Source organism: Anopheles maculipalpis, chromosome 3RL, assembly GCF_943734695.1.
Source record: "Anopheles maculipalpis chromosome 3RL, idAnoMacuDA_375_x, whole genome shotgun sequence".
Lineage (NCBI taxonomy): Eukaryota > Metazoa > Arthropoda > Insecta > Diptera > Culicidae > Anopheles > Anopheles maculipalpis.
Window position 1 is genome coordinate 49,975,081 of NC_064872.1, and position 25,603 is coordinate 50,000,683.

At 42.6% G+C, this 25,603-nt stretch overlaps 1 protein-coding gene across 1 annotated transcript; it reads right to left on the minus strand.

Annotated features, from left to right (window-relative positions):
- Positions 1–18,941: 18,941 nt before the first annotated feature.
- LOC126560738 (uncharacterized) lies at positions 18,942–22,301 on the minus strand. Its single transcript, XM_050216692.1, has one exon. The coding sequence runs from the start codon at positions 22,299–22,301 to the stop codon at positions 18,942–18,944; it is 3,360 nt and encodes a 1,119-aa protein (XP_050072649.1).
- Positions 22,302–25,603: the final 3,302 nt, after the last annotated feature.

The following is a 25,603-nucleotide window of genomic DNA, read 5'->3' on the forward strand; positions in this document are numbered from 1 at the left end:
ATAAAAGTCAACCCTCAGGAGGAGAAGAAAACATCAGCCAAACTCGGATACCAAGCGTATGCACAACAGAGCTGTACGCCATAGACAAGGGGCTAGAAACTGGTAAAGCAGAAGTATGGAAGAATGCAGTGTTATACACTGATAGCCAAACTGCATGCACGATACAAAACGAAGCCAAACAGTTGGGTGCGTACGTAACCGGACATTACCGTAACCGGACGCGCCCTCTCCACGAGAAGCCTCTCGCTGGTTGATGGGCACGAGTGTCCTGAGAGACCGATATCTCGATACGGGATCGGGATGCGTGAGAGAGGCAGTCGAAGATCAGCCAGCGAAGCACGCACTCGGGTGGTGTGGTGGCACTGCACACTTTATTCCATAGGATAAGTATTTTCTTTGTATGTAGTTTACGTTGTGTTGTGATCGTCATCTTATCCGGCCACCGATATCACAACGAACTGTAAAACAAAGATAAATTATTTATTGACCAAAATTATTAGTAGAATATTATATAACTGCCTAGTCACTAAAACAATTATACAATGGATACCGAGCCACGAGGGCATATACGGTAATGAAGTGGCTGGCGAAGGAAAGCATAAACAACACAACTGTGATAAATAATAAGTTAAGAATCAAAAAAAGGCAAAGGCAAAAATATGTGGCACCACAAACTGAACCTCACAGCAATAGACATAAAAAAGAGTTATGAAGAAAAAGAAGATTAACAGGTTAGTAGCTGGTTCTGGCTACATAAAATAAAACTTACTGATAAAGGGAATCGTGATATCTGCGATGAGCCTGATACAACTAATCATAGGGTTTTCAGATGTCAGAAATAAAATGTAGAAAGCAATCTAAATGAGGCAAATGAAGAAACATTTAGAAATGCCTCGAAAACAAAAGATATTAACACAATTAAAGAAGTGACCAAGCTTAACAAAGACAACAGAATATCCATACTTTTTTATCCTGATTGTGTATCTAAAGCTTCGATCCACCAATAAATTTTGCGTGATGATTCAACCAGCTTTTGAAACGTGAAATCTGCTACCTCTGACTTTTTTATTGTGCGTTAAAATATGTCCGATTTAAAACGTGGTCTTGAAACCGGAAATTTTTACCGAAAGGCAAAAAAATCGAGCAAGCGACGATGATGCCAGAGGGTCAGGACGCTACGAAGCCAGATCCAGGTAAGAAAAATGGTGCATCCAGTGACAAATCTAACGGTGGACGGAGTAGGTAGCCGCCCAGGGCCCCGTGAGCTTCCTCATCCACCGACTGACCATTAGTACAATTTTTAGGTCCGTCTCGTTTTCCAAGTGTGCCATCAGACTCAAATGGAAAGTGAAATCCTAGAGAAAATACATGAGACGGATTATCCTGAAAGTGAAAACTACGACCCGGCACCATATCACCATTATCTTTTTGACGACGATGACGATGATGATGTTGAAAATTTAACAGGTTGGCTGATAAGTACCCGGATGCTCGCAGGGGAAAAATTTGGCTGATATGAAGGGGTGGTCGCCGAAACTGAGGCCTATTTTGAGGCAAAACCGAAGGAGTACTACCAAAATGGTATCAAAAAATTGGAAGGTTGTTATAATCGTTGTATCGCTCTTGAAGGGAACTATGTTGAATAATAAAAACGAATTTTGGCAAAAAAATGTGTTTTTTTTGTTAGACCGGGGACTTATCAGCTAACCTGTTACTTTATTGTCAGCCCTCGTATTAGGCACGGCCTAATTGCCGTGCAAAATATCTTTCAACCCTGGACCACATGTCTGGGTTACACCAAATCCCTCTTGATCAAAGGGATTTGGTGTAACCCAGCAATCAAAGAAATTTGCTGCCTTTTCAAATGATAACGGTCATTACGAATTCAATCGATTATCATTCGCCCATAACATAAGCCCTATTTCAGTCCAGAGAATGATGTCTATTGCTTTGAGGGGATTACCTCCACAATGCGCGTTCTTATATATCGACGACATCATAGTAACCGGGTGTTCAAAGAATCACCACTTCAAAATCTGCAAAATCAAAATCACATTCAAAATCTCAAGCACACGTTCTCTAACTTACGAAAATTTAATTTGAAACAGAACCCGATGAAATGTAAATTCATCAAAAAATGAAGTTACACCAAGCACACGTTCTCTATCTTACGAAAATTTAACTTGAAACTGAACACGATGAAATGTAAATTCTTCAAAAATGAAGTTACATTCCTAGGTCATAGCATTTCAAAACATGACATCAAACCAGATGAATCAAAATATTCATCAATTCTCAACTACCCGATTCCTAATAATCCCGATGAGGTACGACGGTTCATTGCTTTCTACAATTATTATCGTCGTTGTATAAAAAAAAACTTTGCCAACATTAAACTTCCTCTTAACAAGCTGCTTAGAAAAGGCACCACATTTCAATGGAGTGAAGAATGTCAAACAGCATTAGAAGTGAAGAAGAATTATTTCATGAGAGTCGTTATTTCTAGTCGGGAAGAGAGATTCGAATCGAAAATAATTTTTTTCAACTCTTTTGAGCTTCGTTATAATTCAACTCACTCTCAGTGAATTTCTAGTTGGCACAGAGATTCGAATCACAAAGAGTTTTAAGAACTCTTTGGGATTCGAATCAATAACTGTTTTAAAACTCTTTTAGGATTCAAATCGCGGAGTTTTTTTCCTCCTATTCTAATTCTTTGCTCTTTTCTTTTTTACCCTGGCTCAGTTTTTACTCATGCTCTTTCAGTTTACCCCCTTGCATTGCCGAGTGCCGGTAGTTTGAATGCGAAGGCCTATGCGCTTACTCCTTTTGGCGTGTAGAAGAATAATCCACACAAAACGGAAATGAAAGCGGGATCGGGCGTGTTCGGGAGTCCATTTTAGAAAAATCCAAAAACCCATTCCGAAAGCAAAGTCCATAGTGTTTTATTAATGATTTTTTTTCTTGGCGGTCCTATCCCTAAACAGTTTACTACTTCGTTTCCTTGTTAAATGATTTTTTTCCATTCCGTCTCTGTTGGAATTTAAATAGGTTAGTGAATTATTTCATGAAAGGTTTCACGAAATCACCTAAAACAGAATTGCCCTAGATAAGATACTTGACGCACGATCTGGAGCAGAAATGAATTCTTAGGCTTAGGGAAAAATTAACTACTGTAAATGGAAAAAGTGAACAGATAAATAAACAGTAACAAACTGAACAGCGAACGCGTTACACGCTTGGTAAAATCAACTCCGAATATTTTCGAACCATCCACTTAGTGAGATTTCTCACAGTCTCCAACCACCGAGCGATTAAGAGGTCTTTTAAAGCGCTCCTAGGTGACGAAATAGGCGAGATTGCGATAACAGCGAAGCCGTTGACCCAGAAATGACGCATCGTAAGTGAGAGAGTGAAACACGTGCGATGCGAACCGTGTGTTTGGTGTCCAGTTGTGAGAGCGGTGCCGCGTATAAGTACTCTCGCTACTTGCGCGGTGTACTACTTCTCTCACTAAGTGTCGTCCGGTAAGTTATCCTTACGTATCGTGTCATCCCTCTCCCTCTCATTTGTTCTGTGTTGATCCGTTAGCACCGGCTCTACCATGGAGGTAGAGCCGAACGATGGATCAGAAACGTGCTTCATTACAGTGAAGCGCAAAAGTTCTGATCCAGGACTAATGGCCAAGAAGAGAACGGTTTTGTCTCACGGGGCCTCGTCGGCGTCTCCCGCAGTTGAGCCGAAACCGAGAAGTAGGGCGTATCATGCATCCTATAAAGGGGTATGCACCCCCTTGATGTTTTCTTCATGCCCAGGAATAAACCCCTGGATGTAAGATCGATCACAGCATCGATCTATAAAAAATATCCAGGAGTCGTGGATGTTCTTCGGCTGCGTCCGAACAAGTTACGGGTCTCCGCAAAATACCGGGCACAGGCCAATATGATAGCGGCCGACCCATCCTTTACGGAGGATTACCGGGTATATATTCCCGGTTATATATGGATTGGTGGAAATCATCGTAGATGATTTCGAATACCCCCTAGAGGACATCCTAAAATACGGAGAGGGGGCATTTTTGCACCAATCAACTCCTCGTGCCAAGGTCCTTGAAGTTAAAAAATTGTAAGCTTCAAGCTTGGTTGACGGAAAGAAGGTGTATCGCGAGACATCCTCGCTCCGAATCACCTTCGAGGGTACAGTCCTGCCAAATTCCCTTCTTTTTGAGGGACTTCGTGTACCAATCCGTCGACCATTTATTACTAAAATCACGACTTGCATTAACTGCAGTCAGATTGGGCATTCCGCTCCTTATTGCACGAATACAACAAAATGCAGTAAGTGCAAAGGAGCGCACTCCACATTAGAGTGCAAGTCCTCAGCCGAAAAGTGTCTGCATTACAATCAGCAATGGCACGAGGTAAACTCCTGTCCTGTCTACCGTAGAAGACAGGCATAGCTCAAGCGGGCCACAATAAAAAGTGCCAGGGGATCGTACGCCGATGTTCTAAAGACGACCCCAAGCGTGAATCCGTTCGACACGCTCTCAGTAGCAGCGGAAAACGAATCGTTGCCCTATCTGGCTCCACTCACGGAAGTAAAACGATCGATCTTCCCAAGGTTGCCAACAAAAAAGACCTTAAAAAAGATACAATCTTTACCCAAAAAGGCACCACGTGGAAACAACTCCACTCCCACCACCCACCCGCCCCCCCCTCCCGAGACAAACCCACACGTGATTCCCTCGTGAGTATTCCCTCCCAATCCCGTGAAAAACCGAGTCCCAAAAACCTGGCGTTCCCAAGTGAACCCAAATCCTTCTCCCAGATCCCTAGCCTAACAGAGAGTCTCCAATCTCTGATCGAGTCCCTCCACCTCCCGCAACCACTTGCGGGTATGATCATATTGGCTTTCCCTTTCCTAAGAGGAATGGTAAAACAATGGCTGCAACAATGGCCTTGTCTTAGTATGATGTTCCGTATGGACGAATAATATGTCCAATGGCTACCATGCTACAATGGAACTGCAGAAGTTTTATTGGAAAAATAGACCTACTCAAAATTTTATTAGGGCATCATAATTGCAATGTGTTTGCCCTAAGCGAAACTTGGATCTCACCAGAAAAACAAATAACCTTCCCGGGATATAATATCATACGTCAAGATCGTTTTGACCCAACTAGTAATAGGCGTGGTGGGGGAGTATTAATTGGTATTCGAAGTAGTCACAGCTTCAGCAGAGTACCCCTACCTACACCCGAGGGCATCGAATATGTCGCGATCCAGGCAAAGCTAGGAAATCTTGACGTTTCCATTGCGTCTATTTATATTCCACCGGGAGCCAACATTGACTCTGAGAAGATCAAAAAGGATTTTGAAACGCTAGCTACGGTTCTAACAAAGCCGTTTTTTATCCTAGGCGATTTTAACGCTCATGGGCAAGATTGGGGATGCTTGCACGATGATAACCGTGCACCAATCATTAGGGATTTCTGCGACACATTTAGGTTGACTATTCTAAACTCTGGTGAAGCAACTAGGGTGTCATCACCTATGGCACGGAATAGCGCAATAGACCTATCTCTATGTACGTCAACCTTAGGGTTGGATTCAACATGGAAGGTTATCCAAGACCCGCTTGGCAGTGACCATCTGCCAATCAAGATCTCTATTATCAATGGGATTCGTTCAGCCGATCCAGTTCCCGTCGAATGTGACTTGACGAGGAACATCGACTGGACGAAATACGGCGATCTAATGTCTGCTTGGCTACGCCGCGTTGAACCCAGTTTCTCTCCAAACGAGGAGCACAAAAATCTCGTTTTAGCAATAAACAAGTGCGCCCTTGGTGCCCAAACAAGGCTGCCCCCACAGGCAAGGAATTTCTTAAGACCTCCTACTCCTTGGTGGGATGCGGATTGTCAAGCGTCATTCTCAGCGAAGAGGAAGGCTTTTGCCCAGTATAGAGCCACTGCCTCCACAGATCTATATGATCAATATAGAGGACTGGAGCGCAAGTGCAAAAACTTGCTTAAGGCAAAAAAGAGAAGCTACTGGAGGAGGTATGTAAATAACCTCTGTCCTTCCACTTCGCTCAGTTTCGCTGGCGCATTCCCGAAAGAAAATGATGGCCTCTCTATTTCTTGACATCAAGGGGGCTTTTGACTCAGTGTCAGTACATGTGCTGTGTTAAAAGTTAGAAGCTGCGGGCTTAAGCCCAAAATTAAATAACATCGGTTTTAACCTCCTTTCGAAAAAGGCGATGAATTTCGATAACGGCCATCTAAACATTCGAAGGGCCAGTTTCTATGGACTACCACAAGGGTCCTGCCTGAGTCCCTTGCTGTACAACTTTTATGTCAACGTTATTGATACATGCCTAGCTCCCGGATGCAGCTTACGGTAATTGGCGGATGACGGTGTTGTATTAGTCGCCAGCAACAACATCGCAGATCTTCAAAGACCTTTGCAAACCACACTGGACAACCTAGAAGTGTGGGCCAGAAACCTAGGTATCGAGTTTTCGCCCGAGAAAACAGAAATGCTCATTTTCTCGTTTCTCCACGACACAGAGAATATTAGACGCAATAACTTGATAAACCCCCACTTTGACATACATATTTATGTATAACAAAAAGATATCCATTGCCAGATCTTTTCGATACCTAGGCGTTTGGTTCGATAGCAAGAATGTGTGGAGGGCACATATTGACTATCTCATTAAAAAATGCACCAGAAGAATCAACTTTCTCAGAACAATTACACGATTCTGGTGGGGTGCACACCCATCAGATATCCTTAAGCTATATAAGACAACGATACTGTCCGTCTTGGAATATGGATGCATATGCTTCCATTGGGCATCCAAGTCGCATCTGATCCGTCTTGAACGTATCCAGTACCGTTGTCTTAGAATCGCATTGGGTTGTATGAAATCAACCCATACGATGTCGCCCGAAGTGATGTGTGGAGTGATGCCGCTTCCGCTCCGTTTTGAGCTACTCTCGCTTCGCCTTCTCGCTCTACAGTATCAAACCCATTGATAATCGAGAACTTTCGAACACTGCATGAGATAGGTTCTAAATGTAAAATCATGAAAACCTTTCATGATTTTACCTCCTTACAGGTGCACCCTAGCACTCAAGCTAATTTTAAATCGTGCCAGCTTACCAGGGTCCTGCAGTTTCCGGTTTACAGTAGACACCTCGTTGAGAGAGCAAACTAAGTCTATTCCCGATAGTCTTCGCAGGACAGCAATTCCCAGCATATTTATGGAAACATTGTATCCGAAGCATATTTCCAACTACGCCAGCCATGCTCGATATATGTAGCGGAGCTCACCGCAATCTTTTACGCCTTGTTGATTATAAGTGCTTGTCCTCCAGACGTATATTTTATATTCTCCGACAGTTTAAGCGCTATCGAAGCATTCAAATCTGTGAAGGCTATTAAGGCCCGGACTACTTCGTAAAAGAAATATTAAAGATCTTAAGCTCTTTGTTTGAGAAATCATTCCGGATATCTCTTGTTTGGCTGCCTGCACATAACGGTATCTTTGGCAATGAAAAGGCAGACCAAATGGCCAAAAAGGGTGCTTCGGAAGGGTCCTTTTTCGACAGGCTTATCCTACCTCACGAGTACATGCGTGCCCCACAGTCTCTCTGCATGGCTCGGTGGCAGAGTTTGTGGGACACCGATGAGCTCGGGAGGTTTCTATATTCGATCACTCCCCAAGTGTCCTTGAAGCCTTGGTTCCACGGCATCTCAGGTGATCGTGCGTTCATTCGAATGATGTCTAGGCTTAGGTCTAATCATTTTGCTTTGGGCGGGCATCTCCAGCGTATAGGACAGGTCGACTCCAAAATATGTGGCTGCGGCCTCGGATACCACGACATAGATAATCTTCTATGGTCTTGTGTGGAATACGAGGCTGCTCGACCCGCCTTGTTGGACGCAGTCCGGGGCCATTGAAAGCTGCCGGATACTCCAATTCGGGACCTGCTGGGAGACTGCGACGAGGTAATGAGAGTAATATTTCTCTTCTGCCGTGCTAACGAATTATTAGTATAATCCCCTTCCCCCACTACTCCCACTGTTTGTCTGTCTGTATATATGTATGTTGTACCTCGCTTGTATGACTGATGATGGATGAATGAATGAATGAATAATGAATGAATGAATGAATGAATGAATGAATGAATGAACGAATGAATGAATGTATGAATGAGTACGATGCGTGAAGGGTTGGGTACCATATGGAAGAAGTTGCACCGACCGATGCTAGGGATGGACATACCAGCGAAAGGGAGAGGAAGACTTCAAGATTGGACACAATCAGGAACCTTCGAAATGGAAAACGATCAAGACCCCCGCTACCATCTGGACCACGAGCATGAAAACGCCTGACATATCACACGATAAGACCCTCGCTATGAACACGACTTTGGCTTTGGATGACGGAATATACGCAACGGAACAACCGAGCACACCCGGGATATGGTGCCTTTTCACAGCTCGGAGAAGGAAATGTCTCCCAGCAAAGATGAAAGGAGTATACTAATTTTAAGTTTATTGTAAGCAATACGACCTAGCCGTCCTTTAAGAATTTAAAAAAAAGTTTTCCCGATCGGAAGACATTAAGCAATAACGTGCCAAATACTGAAACGCACGTTTCGACGGAGTCACGTCAGACGGAGTGAAAGGTACAATAGAAAACGCCAATGCTAACTGACTGACCTCAGATGGATGAACAGGAATAAATAGCGAAAGTTTTTTAGCAGCAACTGCTCACTATCTTCTTCATCTTCTTGGCTTAACGACCTTCAAACTCACGCCGGCCATTGAATGGCTTACTAGATTTGGCGGTAACACGTAGTTGGATTGGCAGTCCTCGTTGCGGGAGACGATCCGGATGGGATTTAAACACCGGTCCTGCACACTACATTAATGTAGGAGATTGTATTTAACATTCATATTTATTGGAAATGGGACAGTTGAATGTTAGGCACACAGTGGAAAATATAGCAGCTTAGTTTAAAACAGTATTGCAGATTTAAAATTTCCGAAAAAATGTATTGTGTTTTGTCTGCTGCTTGGTCTGCCTTGCTTATGAGAGCGAATCTCCCAAGCCAGACTGTTCTTCATCGCGGTACTACTCGACGGCCGAATATAAGCTCCTTTTTGCAATCAACCTCTACGTCCCAGCCAGATCACTTCCTGCCCGAGCGATGCTAGCTGTCGCAGAACGTTGAACGTCATTCGACTGTTCTGACCCATTTTCGCGTTAATGTCGTGCTTTTAACGTTGTCAGCGGTGTGCTCGACCCGGGGATTTCAGTGGAAGATTTCTCTGACCGTGTTTCCGTTCATGCGTCTAATCCAGTACTGTAACATGCATGTTGTATCTGTCGTTATCTTTCTGTTTTATGTAAAACTTATAAAAATCGTAAAATCTATCGCGAGGGCTTATTTGTCCCTCGATTAACATAATTAACAACATGTAAATAAATACCAAATAAAATGAACAAGCGAGCAGAGCACACATGTTGAGTAAGAGCACATATCACAGAAAACAAACACCGAACCAACCCTGTAATACGTGAGTAACGTACAGTATTCATCGGCTCATTGAATTGATACTGCACTGACTACGTGCGGAAGAACCGTCGAAAAGAACCCCAGCTCACTGACCCGTAAGTTCTATGTCTAGTCGGCACAAAAAATCATCGGTAAATAGAACTGTAGAATGACGTGCGGAAGAATTGTCGCACGCGATCAGTTCCCGAATCGTTATTTTTCTCATGTCTAGTCATATTGTTACGGACAATGCACCCTGTTGCATTGGTTAATGTTACTAAATGAAGTGAAGTGTAAGCAGATGAATACGTCGAAAATGCATGATCTTGATTCCGAACAAAATCAACCACAGCTCATGCTGTACACCCGGTCATTGCTACCTGGGCGATCCTTTATGCCACCGAAACGATGATCCACTTGAATGGTGGAAAATACATAAATTGAATTATCCAACGTTGTATGAAATAATGCTCCGTTAATTATGCATTCCCGTATCTTCTGTGCCATGTGAAAGAATATTTTTGAAGGCAGGAAATGTAGAAACGAGCAAAATAAATAGGTTGAAGCCTAATAAAATAAATAAAATATTATTTATTATACATAATACGTTTTAGATGCACGTATGCTGCACCATCCCATCCTAAACCTCTAGGTGTGACCTCTAAGGTCACACCGGCCATCGAATGGTTAACTAAACTGGCCGATACCACGTAGTTCGATAATCAGTCCTCACTACGGGGAAACGGTCCGGATCGGATTTGAACTCCCGTCCTGCCGTTTGAAGACCGGCGCCGCTGTCGCCTACGCGCTAGAGCAGAATCGATGGGTTAGTGCAATACCTCATAATAACAAAGGAGTAACGAGCGAACGGCGTAAGCGAAAGCAATACATTGTGCACACTTGATTTGTAAGGAGTAAGGAAGAAGACAGGAAGAAGAAAAGATATGTGCTAGGTAGAACGTGTACGCACGCCATACCCGAATAATGAACTCAAATTCAATGTGAATGAATATGCTTTGTAAATGGTACACTGTGACTACAAAAACCATATTTTTCCCGGTTTTTCAGAGAAAATCACGGCATTTTCCCAGTTTTTTTCCGATTGAAACATAATTTGCTGATTCCCGGTTAAGTGGCTAACCAGACACAAGTTTAAATGCTCATAGTTGCTCAAGGGCACTCGCAAGCTAAAGCGCTTGAGCGCGCTTGTGAAAGTTCCGCTCGTGAGGTAGCTCAGCCTCAAGAAAAATTAAGCTCGCTTAGCTCACCTGAATAACTTTGGGGCTTGAAATCCTGTGTGTTTTCCAACCCTAACGGCAATGGTATGAAGAAAATCCAATCTCTCTTCAAAGGTTTTGAAAATGTTGAACCTGAAAGACATTAAAACAAAGTATAAGTTTTGCTGTAGAAAATTACTACAAATACGTTGCAAGTAATTTGATATATACAATACAACATTCGTTTTCGTAAATTTCAGCTTACACCTGCACCCATTCCCACAGATGAAACGATTGTAGATGCAGTATCACACAACCCACCTCTTCAGGGTCTAGGAAACACAACAGAGGCTCCTCCTAGACGACGCAGGCATCAGAGAGCGGAATAGAGCAAGATGGCTTCCACAATACAACGATAATACGAAAGAAACGATGATAATCTAACAGCATTACGTTCGCAAAATCAAAGTTGCGCTTCGTGTGAAGCGGCTCAAAAGGCTCGGCGGTTTCACAGCAATGTGAACACTCAAGCCATGCGCATAAATTTACGCGTTTTGCAATTCGTAACTTATGAGTGATTGCGAAGCATCAAACATACCCCGTACAACGTACAACGTGGCAATCGTTATAACCTATACAGTGAGCCTAATGTAAACAAAATTATGCATCTGAAGATTATATCCAAATTCAGCCATCACTGTTCAACAACGTCATACCACCTTTAACACACATAATAAATCTTGATGATTGATAATTGATCATCCGAAATTGATATGATGGACGATACTTCGTCGACCATATCAATTTAAGTTAATCCAAATGTTGAACGTAGTCAAACAAAAGAAAGAGAAACCAAAGCTAAAACAAACTAGAATCATGATTTTTCTACAAATATTATCAATTATACATCTAGTAACGACCATACGGTATTGATCTGTTATAAACAATTAAAAATAAAATATACTTCTAATCATGTATATGTCTGAATGCTACAAGCTGCCGGCCCCAATTACCTCTGCGATACCGTAATCAGTACTCCCATTAGTGCAGGTACGCTTAACACGGACGGTAGTAGGAACCCATTTGACGTCTTAATCGGAATACATCTCTTTTACATTCTAAAACATTACATACTCACTGTGCGATACTGCGCCATAGCTTCCTCGCAAATACTCATTATTGCTCGATCTTACTAAAACCTGCAAAACCTGCAAAATATAATGATAGTAAGACAATGCAACCAAATGCTGTTACTTAGAACGTACCGTACCACCTACGTACCTCTACCTGTTTTATGCAGAACACTGCTCAGCTTAAAAATCAGCTATAATTTTGTATGTTGCTTCCTCAACATCATTTGTTAAAAGAATAAATGAAGACTTATGATCCGCTTGATATAAGCTTCGACAAAAGTAGACTTGATTTTCCTCATTTCATTTTCCACAGCACTAACTCACATCCGTCCAATATTGCCCAAACCCACATTACGAACTTCCGAACGCATATCACTAACACTTGCTTATTCGAGGCAAAGCCGCCATGCAACACTGTCGTACAAATCTTAACTCCAGCAAAATGGCTACCTTTTGTTCTTTCTTCTGCGAGCGATTACAATTCCAAGTTGCGTTGACAGAGCTACCAACCAAGCGGCCGACAATCGTAAACGTCCAACGAAATAAGACGTTTCAATATATATCAAATGCGGTTTAATAAGGATAAACCCTAGCGGCATATATCATATTTCAAAAATTGCCTTAATAACCACTAATAAGGGATTTTTCAAAACAAATTTTCGTTCTTAATGCCTTAGTTGGAGAATTTATATCGATTTTGTTGATAAGGTACATTTAAAAATGAGTAAAGAAACTAGGCAGGCTCATATCTTTGGCACCTTGAACATATGGAAGGCGAGTTTGATAGGAGTGGGTTCGAATGTGCTATGCACATTTTTGCTGCACACAACGACACACCATATACCATTACACACACATGCACTGACAAACAATTGTTCTCTTTCCTGTCAAAGAGCGTTTCATTTTTCTAAAGCACAGTTCAATGAGTATTCATTATAGAAGGTGAAGTGTTAGCGCTTTTTTGATTCGACATCGCGCAGTAGTGTTTACACAATCGGCGTCCTTGCAATACAAATACCATATGAATAGCTTATACATTTACAAGCATTAAAAGATTACAAGATGAGACGTTTTTTACCAAATAAATCAAAACTAAAATGAGGGGTAAAACCCCATATAGTCCCCCCCTATAGAGTCGGCAGTAATCTTGTACTAAAAACTGGTTTGTGCACGGTATTCGGGTCATGCGGATTTTACAATTAAATCATATTTATGTTCTGTTTATGTTTTCATTTGAACACCAGCAGCGGTTGTTGGAGCAGTTTGGATTAATTTAAACTCACTCGTTTTACCATTTATTTAAATAATATGTTTAAGTCCTACGGTAGATTTTGTAAATATGTAGACGGTAGATTGTGATCATTAAGTCACAATCTACCGTGATTTTTCACACAAGCTTGCATGTGAGTTTGGTGCGTGCAACTTGAGGGCCTTAATACTCTTTAGCCCAAATATGTATTTATAAATCCTTTATTAGTGGTTATTAAGGTAATTCTTGCAATATGATATATGCCGCTTGGGTTTAGCTTGAGTAAACCGTATTTGATATATTTTGAGACGTCTTATTTCGTTGGACGTTTACGATTGTCGGCCGCTTGGTTGGTAGTTCTGTCAACACAACTTGGAATTGATTATAATGTGTATTTTTGTAATCGCTCGCACAAGAAAGAACAAAAGGTAGTCATTCTGCTGGAGTAAAGATTTGTACGACAGTGTTGCATGGCGGCTTTGCCTCGAATAAGCAATTTTAGCACATTAGTGCGTTGGAGTGCATTGAAAATTGAATTATCAATAGTTGTGCTAGTGATATGGTATGGAAGTTCGTTCGGTATTGTGGGTTTGGGCAATATTGGATGGGTTTGAGTTTGTGCTGTGGCAAATGAAATGAGGAAAATCAAGTCTTGTGTCGAAGCTTATATCAAGCGGATCATAAGTCTTCATTTATTCTTTTTAACAAATGATGTTGAGGAAGCAACATACAAAATTATAGCTGATTTTTAAGCTGAGCAGTGTTCTGCATAAAACAGGTAGAGGTACGTAGGTGGTACGGTACGTTCTAAGTAACAGCATTTGGTTGCATTGTCTCACTATCATTATATTTTGCAGGTTTTGCAGGTTTTAGTAAGATCGAGCAATAATGAGTATTTGCGAGGAAGCTATGGCGCAGTAACGCACAGTGAGTATGTAATGTTTAAGAATGTAAAAGAGATGTATTCCGATTAAGACGTCAAATGGGTTCCTACTACCGTCCGTGTTAAGCGTATCTGCACTAATGGGAGTACTGATTACGGTATCGCAGAGGTAATTGGGGCCGGCAGCTTGTAGCATTCAGACATATACATGATTAGAAGTATATTTTATTTTTAATTGTTTATAACAGATCAATACCGTATGGTCGTTACTAGATGTATAATTGATAATATTTGTAGAAAAATCATGATTCTAGTTTGTTTTAGCTTTGGTTTCTCTTTCTTTTGTTTGACTACGTTCAACATTTGGATATATCAATTTCGGATGATCAATTATCAATCATCAAGATTTATTATGTGTGTTAAAGGTGGTATGACGTTGTTGAATAGTGATGGCTGAATTTGGATATAATCTTCAGATGCATAATTTTGCTTACATTAGTCTCACTGTATAGGTTATAACGATTGCCACGTTGTACGTTGTACGGGGTATGTTTGATGCTTCGCAATCACTCATAAGTTACGAATTGCAAAACGCGTAAATTTATGCGCATGCCTTGAGTGTTCACATTGCTGTGAAACCGCCGAGCCTTTTGAGCCGCTTCACACGAAGCGCAACTTTGATTTTGCGAACGGAATGCTGTTAGATTATTATCGTTTCTTTCGTATTATCGTTGTATTGAGGAAGCCATCTTGCTCTATTCCGCTCTCTGATGCCTGCGTCGTCTAGGAGGAGCCTCTGTTGTGTTTCCTGGACCCTGAAGAGGTGGGTTGTGTGATACTGCATCTACAATCGTTTCATCTGTGGGAATGGGTGCAGGTGTAAGCTGGAATTTACGAAAACGAATGTTGTATTGTATATATCAAATTACTTGCAACTTGTTTGTAGTAATTTTCTACAGCAAAACTTATACTTTGTTTTAATGTCTTTCAGGTTCAAAATTTTCAAAACCTTTGAAGAGAGATTGGATTTTCTTCATACCATTGCCGAAAACACACAGTATTTCAAGCCCCAAAGTTATTCAGGTGAGCTAAGCGAGCTTAATTTTTCTTAAGGCTGAGCTACCTCACGAGCGGAACTTTCACAAGCGCGCTCAAGCGCTTTAGCTTGCGAGTGCCCTTGAGCAACTATGAGCATTTAAACTTGTGTCTGGTTAGCCACTTAACCGGGAATCAGCAAATTATGTTTCAATCGGAAAAAAACTGGGAAAATGCCGTGATTTTCTCTGAAAAACCGGGAAAAATATGGTTTTTGTAGTCACAGTGTACCATTTACAAAGCATATTCATTCACATTGAATTTGAGTTCATTATTCGGGTATGGCGTGCGTACACGTTCTACCTAGCACATATCTTTTCTTCTTCCTGTCTTCTTCCTTACTCCTTACAAATCAAGTGTGCACAATGTATTGCTTTCGCTTACGCCGTTCGCTCGTTACTCCTTTGTTATTATGAGGTATTGCACTAACCCATCGATTCTGCTCTAGCGCTCTGGATAAGTCTCTCGGTCTGTTACGTAATATTATAGCTTATTTACTTTAATTTTCTGAAGAAACTTTGTAACAAATTTTGTCTAACGCGATTTTCAGTCAAGTTTTTTTCATGTAAGTTTAGTAAGTCGTATAGATTAGATTTAAAGAAATAAATATTTATAAGACCTAATCATTATATTAGGAGCGGCCCGGTGGTGTAGGCGACAGCGGCGCCGACCTTCAAACGGCAGGACAGGAGTTCAAATCCGATCCGGACCGTTTCCCCGTAGTGAGGACTGATTATCGAACTACGTGGTATCGGCCAGTTTAGTTAGCCATTCGATGGCCGGTGTGACCTTAGAGGTCGTTAAGCCAAGAAGAAGATGATGCTCCTCATTTGCCTCACCGTCTTTTTTCTTAGACGTCTGGTATTGTAACGTGGATGGGACATATGGGATGGGATGGGATGGTCCTGATAGTTTTAAGGGGATCGTGTTTCACAATCACGGACTAGTACCGGAGGGACCAGGAAGCTGGACTCTTGTACCGAACCGGGATATATCCTCGCAAAGAAGAAGAAGAAGAAGAAGCAGAAGAAGAAAAATAAAACTGAGTTGATTATAGATAAGAAATACGAGCTTTTGTAAATATCTTCAACCTTCAAAGATCCATCATAATTAATAAAAAAAAACTATAAACCAGCATACGTGCATCTAAAACGTATTATGTATAATAAATAATATTTTATTTATTTTATTAGGCTTCAACCTATTTTTTTTGCTCGTTACTACATTTCCTGCCTTCAAAAATATTCTTTCACATGGCACAGAAGATAAGGGAATACATAATTAACGGAGCATTATTTCATACAACGTTGGATAATTCAATTTATGTATTTTCCACCATTCAAGTGGATCATCGTTTCGGTGGCATAAAGGATCGCCCAGGTAGCAATGACCGGGTATACACCATGAGCTGTGGTTGATTTTGTTCGGAATCAAGATCATGCATTTTCGACGGATTCATCTGCTTACACTTACACTTCATTTAGTAACATTAACCAATGCAACAGGGTGCATTGTCCGTAACAATATGACTGTATAATTTTGCACTGGTGGTGGGAATTTATAAACTTGTGATATTGGCGGTTGTAAAATGATGTTTCACGCTTGGCTTCTCTTTTGCTACTGTTTATTCCTTTGTCCGTTTTAGTTCATTTTTACAAGTTCATTCGTGTTCATGCAACTTATCTTACCACAGTTCATATGCCTAAGATTTTGCGTTCAGTTAACATGTATAGCTCCTACGGTTGTCAAGTACGAAACGTAAACAAAACAATTACTTGACATATTTCTAACTGTGAATTAATCCCTAGAAATCCAACATTCCGGCCACCAAAAGATAATTCTTTTTAACTAGTACTAAAGTTATAATTCGCATTCAATTCCTGAAACCGTTTTCTATTTAGCACTGTCCTGCTCCTCAGTGTTTACATAACATTTGTCGGTAGTGACAATGTTTACCTGTCAATCAGTTTACACGTGGTGGGCCTTGTGTTGAATTATCCGTAATAGGATTCGGTAGTAAGGCGAGTCTGTTGACTGCTCTAACTATTTCCTTCCCTGACCCAGTGCGTAAAGTTACTACTCTGACCACTCCGTCTTTACCTGGGTGTAGTGCTTTGATTCGTTCTTTCGGCCACACGGTAGGCGGTACGTTGTCTTCCTTCACAATCACTAACTGGTTTACTTCTAGTGTTACCGGGGAGACTTTAGAATACTTTGCTCTAGCTTGAAGTTGTTGCAAGTATTCTGGGTACCATCGTGTCCAAATTGATTGCACCTGTTTCTGAACGAGCTGATATTGTGTCAAGCAATTATTTGGAATATTAGTAAGATCGACCTCTGGTACCGCTTGTATATTAGATCCTACTAGAAAATGACCGGGAGTCAACGTTTCTAAATCAGTCGGTTCATCAGACAATGGTATCAATGGACGCGAATTTAAACATTGTTCGACCTGTTCCAAAAGGGTAAGCATATTTTCTTGTGTAATGCTGCTAACTCCTATCGTTTTAGTGATATGCCTTTTTGCTGACTTTACTGCTGCCTCCCAAAGTCCTCCGAAATGAGGCGCCCTTGGAGGAATGAATTTCCAACTTATTTCATTATTCGCACACCAATCAAATATCAATCTCCTATCACTATCGTCGGTTTTCAACATTTTGTAAATGCGATTCAGTTCGTGAACTGCTCCTTTGAACGTGGTCGCATTGTCCGAGTGTAACTCGATTATCTTGCCTCTGCGAGCAACAAATCGACGTAATGCTGCTAAAAACGCCGTCGTGGTGAGATCGCTCACCAACTCATGTACGGCCCGTGTCACGAAACAGACAAAAATCGCGATATACGCCTTTACTGGACTTCGATTGCGGATCGTTGATTTCAGAAGAAATGGTCCGCAGTAGTCCAAACCGCTAACGACAAACGGCCTCGTTGGTGTTACTCGGGATTCTGGCAAGTCTGCTACCACTTGTTTCACCAATACCGGTTTGTGCTTGAAGCAAGTGTGGCATCGGTGATAGACACTCCTCGTAAGATTTCGACCACCAATCAACCAAAAACGTTGTCGAATCGTTGCTAACATCAGCTGCGGTCCGGCATGAAGTAACTGCAGATGGTAGGCTGTTACTAACAGTGTGGCTAAGTAATGCGATGCGGCAATGATGATGGGATGCTTTGAATCATTGGAAATGTGTGCATTTCCAAGCCGGCCACCGATGCGTAGAATGCCCATTTCATCAAGGTACGGTGACAACCACTTTAACTTCGATTTTTCACTAACGTGTTTCCCTCCTTTCAGTTCGTTAAGCTCTTCCGTGAATGAATCCTGTTGTGCTAGCTGGCACAACCTTAGTTCTGCACTTCGCAGTTCCGTCGCCGTAAGTGGTGGAACAGCATTCTCCAGCTGCTTGATAGGCAACAGCTTCTTACTCGATGATAACTCGCTGATGCTTGCTCGGCAGCTCTTGATGAAGCGTAGGCAATATCCCATAACTCGTCTCAACTTACTGTACGATGAAAATCGTTCTCGAATTTTTGAACCAACTCACACTTCGTTGAGACAATCAGTGACACCTTTGCTCGCTCTTCGATGTCTCCTTTGTCCTTGATGGGAAGTGGGACAGGTTGTGGCCACTCATCCTTACCGAGAGCCAGCCAATGAGGTCCATGCCACCAACGATCACTTTTCAACAAATCGTCTGGTTTCAGACCCCGTGAGATGTCATCTGCAGGGTTATCACAGCCTGGAACATGACACCAGGCTGTGACTCTCGTCTCCTCCTGTATTTGGGCCACCCTATTGGCCACAAATGGTTTCCATCGACGTGGAGGAGAATTCAGCCAGTACATCACTGTCATTGAGTCGGTCCAACAGATGGTCATCGTAGATGACGTTATCGCTCGACTGGCTTTCTGGAATAGTTGGACCGCTAGTCGCGCGGCGCACAACTCCAACCTGGCAATTGCATGTGTTTGCCAAGGCTACGACTTTGGATTTGGCAGTCAACAGTTGTACCATTGTTGACCCCATCGACTCTGCACGTACATAGCAGCAAGCACCGTATGCATTTTGCGAAGCATCCGCAAACATGTGTAATTGCAGGCTGACCGCTTCCGACTGGGATACGAAACGCGGTACTCGTAATTTGCGTAGCAAATATAGAGTTGAATGGAAGCTTCTCCACTCTTCCTGAAGTTCACCTGGCAATGCACGATCCCAATCCCAAGCCTTTCCATCGTGCTTTAAGCTCCATAAACGTTGCAGGAAAATCTTGGCCAGAATGATTGTCGGACCCAATAACCCGAGAGGGTCGAATATACTTGCTGTGTACGACAATACCAGACTTCTCGTCAATACTTCAGCGGGTGGTGGAAGATCGACTTTGAAGCGAAACGAATCATTGGTTGGTTCCCAAACCAACCCCAACGTTGATACTGCCTGGCCATCCTTCCATTCGTGTAACGATTGGATAGCAAGATCTTCACGCGGAACATCTCGTAGAGATGCAGGAACATTTGATGCCCACTTCTTCAGTGCAAAGCCCGCCGAATCTAGCATTTGCGAAATTTGATTCCGCACTTCGATGGCCTCTTCCAAATCTGCTGCACCGGTTAATAGGTCATCCACATAGAAATCGTGCAGAACAGGATCTACCGCTTTAGGATAACGGCTCTCCTGGTCATGCGCTATCTGTTGTAACGTACGAGTGGCCAAGAATGGCGCTGATGCAGTACCGTAGGTCACTGTCTGTAGTTCGTACGTTGCTATCGGATCGGTGAACCGTTCTCGGTAACGTATTCGCAGAAGTTTGTGATCACTTTCACAATGGCGCACTTGCCGATACATCTTTTCGACGTCTGCTACTAAGGCTATGGCGTGCTTTCTGAACCTTAGAATGATCGTGAACAGATCATCCTGTACCGTAGGGCCTATGAGCAGAGTATCGTTCAACGAGTACCCAGATGTTGTATTGCAGGAAGCATCGAAGACAACACGTACCTTAGTGGTCGTACTCGTTTCCTTAACCACTGCATGGTGAGGGATATAATAGTGCGGTATGCTATGATCAACAGGTTCGGTAAGCTTTCGCATATGTCCCAAACTTTCATACTCCGACATAAACTTTTTGTATTCTAGATCCATTTCAGGATTGTCCATCAACCGACGCTCGACAGCTACAAGCCGTCTATCTGCTATCATTCTTGAGAGACCGAGGACAATCTCAGAATTCGTTTTACGGGGCAAGCTTACGATGTATCGACCTTGTTCATCGCGTTTTGTAGTTGCAGTGTAGTGTCTTTCACATTGCTCTTCTTCTAGCGATAATGCGGGACCTTCTAGGATCGATTTTGTTTCCCCAAAGCGTTGCACGATTGTTTCTAGTGACTCTTGAGCAACGGTTGTGAGGCAAGACCGTTGGCTGGAAACCGATGTCTGGGAAGTATTCCCAGAGATTGTCCACCCGAAGGAAGTCTCTACAAACCATGGTCTGCCTTTGCCCAATCCACGCTTTCTTCCAGTATGCATTTCCCAATATGCATCACTACCGATGACAATATCGACCTTGCTTGGGATGTGGAATGACGGGTCTGCTAATGTGACGTTCGGAATCTTCCATGAGGTGATGTCGATCGGTATTGTGGGAATATCAGCAGACGGTGTATTTAAAATCAGAAACTCCATAGGGGTAGACACCTGTTCTGATTTGCTCTGCACTATAGCATCGATAGAGCCCTTAGCCTGCTGTATCGCTTGACCGATACCTACTATCGAAACATCGACCTTCGACCGAGTTGTTAACAACTTTCGTGCTAAGGATTCCGACATGAAATTGCACATGGATCCTGAATCCAAAAGTGCTCGAGCTTCGTGTCGAATACCATGGTCGTCGACCACCCAAAGTAGCACGGTTTCGAGAAACACCATTTCTTGGTCCGAATTTGCCGCCATTGACACTTTCGGACGCGTGTTGTCATGTAGCAGGCTATGATGTCTGGCATTGCACGTAATACAACGATTCACGGACTTACATGACTTCACCTGATGGTTGTGGCTCAAGCAGTTGTAGCACAGTCGATTTTTCGTCACCAGCTCTCGTCGATGTTCGATATCCTCCTTCAAGAACTCTGGGCAGCTCCGAAGATTATGCGTCTCTACGCATCCCAATGGACACGAAGGCTGCATGGCGTTTGACTGGCCATGCGTCGTGTGCCGTGTTGTAGCTGCGTGTGCGGTGTGTCTCGGTCTGACCTTCTGCTCGCTGCCGGCCACCGTTCTCCCATACGTCTCGATGTCTTGCGTGAACTTCCGAGTTGACCTGAGAATAACGATGCGATCTTGTAAGAAATCGATAAGATCCTTATACTTATCTCTCGGTGCTTGTGACGAATGCTTTTCCCAAGCCAGCATTGTCGAAGGATGTAGCTTGAAGAACATCAAAGTGGTGAGCGTAGAGTCCCAATTGTCGACAGGTTCTTTTAGCTTTTGTAGGCCGTGCACATTCCGCTTAAACTCGTCGACGAGTTGTGCCAACTCATCGACAGATTCCGATTTCAGCGCAGGGAGATGGTGAATGTTGCGCAGATAGTCCCGAATCAGCATGCGCGGGTTGTCGAACCGTTTCAGCAACGCAGCCCATGTGACTGCATAATTATCTGCTACCAGCGTAGTGTGCTCAAAGAGCAGCGCGGCATCCCCCTTCAGCGATGACAGCAGATACTGTAGCTTCATGATCGGTGGAATCTCAGCTGACGAATCGATCATCGACACAAACCGATCACGGAACGTAAGCCACTTAGTTGAATCGCCATCGAAAGTTGGCAACTCAATTTTCGGGAGTCGTAGACTTCGTCCCGAATTACCCGATGCACTAACACTTGTGTTCGCATACAGCACCGAAGCATTAAGCGGATAAGCGTCACAAGGTTTCTTTTGTAGCAAGAAACCTTTCACTTTGCGATAAACGCTGTCCAATTCACACCTTTCTTGCAAACACGTTTCCTGTGCCTCTACTGATTCATCGTATTCCTCTATTTTAGCGATTGCGCTCATGAAATCGTCCTTGTATTGCTTAAACTGTTCTAAACACACTGGGACTTCATGAGCATCACTATCCGAATAGTTCAGTTTGAATTGCTCAATGTTCTTTATGAGCATCTGCGCTTGGCGTTTTTTTTAATTGCGCGGCTTTCATTTTTTTCTCCATCTTAATTTCACTCCACTAATACTTTGGCACACCTGTAAGGTCGTTACCAGATTGCGATGTTGCACGCAAGTTGTTCAAACTGATGGCGTGATCGAATGTTCGTTAAGATGGTCACGTTTCGCGATGGCGTATCCTTACGACGACGCTTCACTGTTCAGGACGCTTAGCGGATGACGCCGTATAATTGGTGCGGAGCAACAACTCACAATTCTCACTAAACGTGCAATAACGAAGCACAATCACGGAACAGGAACAAAATTGTCTCTAAGCAACGGATACGTAGTACACGTTTCAACTTATTTCGCGCCTGTGGTGCAAGGCAACGATCGTTGTGCTTCACTGTACTAACACAACTATAGCAAGCCAAAATCGATTTACGCCACAAGTCACGTAGTGAAATTGTTCAATATCACCATCAACTGATGAATTCCACCCAATCCGGTTCGAAGGACCAAAAAATGTATAATTTTGCACTGGCGGTGGGAATTTATAAACTTGTGATATTGGCGGTTGTAAAATGATGTTTCACGCTTGGCTTCTCTTTTGCTACTGTTTATTCCTTTGTCCGTTTTAGTTCATTTTTACAAGTTCATTCGTGTTCATGCAACTTATCTTACCACAGTTCATATGCCTAATATTTTGCGTTCAGTTAACATGTATAGCTCCTACGGTTGTCAAGTACGAAACATAAACAAAACAATTACTTGACATATTTCTAACTGTGAATTAATCCCTAGAAATCCAACAACGGTCAAATGTCAGTTCAGTGTCCAGCACAATACCGAGGTCCCTTACATGTGTTGCTCGTTCAATAGGAGTTCCATTAATATTGTAGCTGTGGTGTTTCGTCTCCCGAGATCTACTGAAAGATATCACCTGACATTTTTCAATGCATATTTTTAATTGATTCCGCATACACCAGTGGTAGAAGTTATCTAAGTGTTGTTGTAGCTCATGCTGGTCGGAGTCTTTGTGTATTGTCATGAACAATTTAACGTCGTCTGCAAACATGAGGTATTTATCTGCTGGCAATAATATTGAGCGTATTGAGCGGGTGCAGCGTTCGTTCACCAGGTTTGCAATACGCAAATCTCTTGGGGAGCTTTCGGTATGGTCATACCGATGCTCCTGCTTTGTTATCATGTGTTCCATTTTACATCCCTTCCCGAGTCCTTCGTAATCGTCCCCCTCTTGCGATCCCAAGTCGTCGTACCTCAGCAGGGCGCAAAGACCCCTTCGTGTGTGCTTTTCGTCAATTCAATTCCGTGGCCCATATGTTCGACTTTCACCTAAGTTTATCCATCTTCCGGTCCCGTCTTAAACATTCTTCCCAGCTTTCTTCCTCCCTTATATCCTAATTCCCTAGCGCTTAGCAATGTTAGGTTTAGGTTTTAGCGAATAAGTCATTTCTGTAAACCCGTGAGGCAACAGAACTAACTTTTGTGTTTTGGGTTTAAAACTAAATTTATTTATGACACGTTAAAACTTAACACTTAACACAACACATTAAAAAAAAGGACAACGTTCACAATGGGTATCCAAGCCGCGCGCGCATGCATCGTCCGTGCTGGGTGCCGGGTGCCGAGAGAAAAGAATCCCTTAATCCCCGCTTCGCTGAAGGATGCGACCGTCCGTGCGTGCGTTCGAACGAGACGAATATACCCGCTACACATCGGAAGCTGTCAGTTCCCAGATAGCATCGAGTGTGCGGATAAGCCTTGGCCACAGCGTCTGCAACACTAACAATAAAAAAATAATAATAATAAATAATAATTTACTAAATGCGTATTGCACCCAGTTTTGCTATACGTTCATATGTACTACGAGCACACAACTTGTTCCTTTGGGAGCACACAAGCACGAACAGGACGCTTTGCTTATGCTGCTGAAAAAGGTAAATTAACAATTATTTGATTATCATTCGTCTATTTTTAACGATTGTACAAACAGACGTAATATTATTCTTAACAAAATGATCGACCTGATCGACCATTGAAACAAGGAAACCAGCTTTCAGTAATCAGCAACCAAGCAGCCGGAGAGCCAAATCTTGATGCACCTTTTACCTTTTTATCTGTTATAACAACCGAAAAAGAACTGACGTTTTTTTTATGAGTAGCTGTCTGACGATGACTACTTTGAGAGTGTCCTTCTGCACCTTTCAGAGAGGCTGATAGGTAAACAGAATCCTAAACGTCGTATGCATGATACGTTTACCATGCTCTTTGAGAGGAAAATTGTTGCACAGTGCTGTTGGCGATATTTTCATCGAATCTGTTCACCAGCTAGAAGATCATTCCTTCTCCACATTGGGTTTGTTTTGGGAACCAAGCAACGACTCATTTTGGCTCCAAGTGGATTTACCATCTCCGTCATCAACTTTAACCAGGCGTTAAGCATTATCCTACATCGCAAAGATGTAGGATCTATCCACTCGGGTTACTAGGGCTCACGATAAACATCTCAAAATTGTTTATGCAATATATATGGGCCCTGATTAAGGATGGAAACGCATTTGATTGGGATAGCACTATGCCAGCACAGCTTCTGGAAGACGGAACCAATATCACTACGGTTTATTTCGGTTGCGAGAGGTTCGAGCCCTTCAGTTCATCTCTTTAGCGCAAGCTCTCGTCTTTCAACTAAACATGTTTTCAGACGCATCACAGAGTGTGTTTCGGTGCAATTGTTAAGTGCTAAATCCAAGATAGTATCTATTGCAAATAACCATTCGATAGCAAGCCTGCAACTCTGTGCCGCAAAACTAGCCACACAACTCCACAAGAAGATAGTCAATGCAACAAGATTCAACAACAAGGTGTATTTCTGGATTCTACCACGGTACTATATCGGTTGAAATCTTTACCGAGTCACTGGAAACCATTCGAGGCAAACTGAGTTGCACAGTTTCAATCAGGTACAGACGGAATTTTGTAGGAAACACGTGTTAACATCGAAGTTCCACCATTCCCGGGGGTTTTTGGTTTCCAAAAAATAAAATAAGAAAATAGATAGGTCACACGATCCATTCGATAATTCCTTTAATACGAAGACACGTCGTCCCGATTGCTTTCTAGCGAAAAACAGGTTCGAACACACAGCAACCAGCAGCTCGTCAACCTAACCCGTTGACGACGTGATCACGTTATCGATACACACACACAGAGTGTCAAAAGCGACGTTGAATTTAATTCCAACTGCTAGTGAAAATGTTTTTTCCCCGTGCCGGATGTGCGGCAAGCTCACTTACGTA

Coding starts and splice junctions, on each gene's coding strand:
- LOC126560738 (XM_050216692.1), bottom strand. CDS start 22,301: ATGCTCATAAAGAACATTGAGCAATTCAAACTGAACTATTCGGATAGT.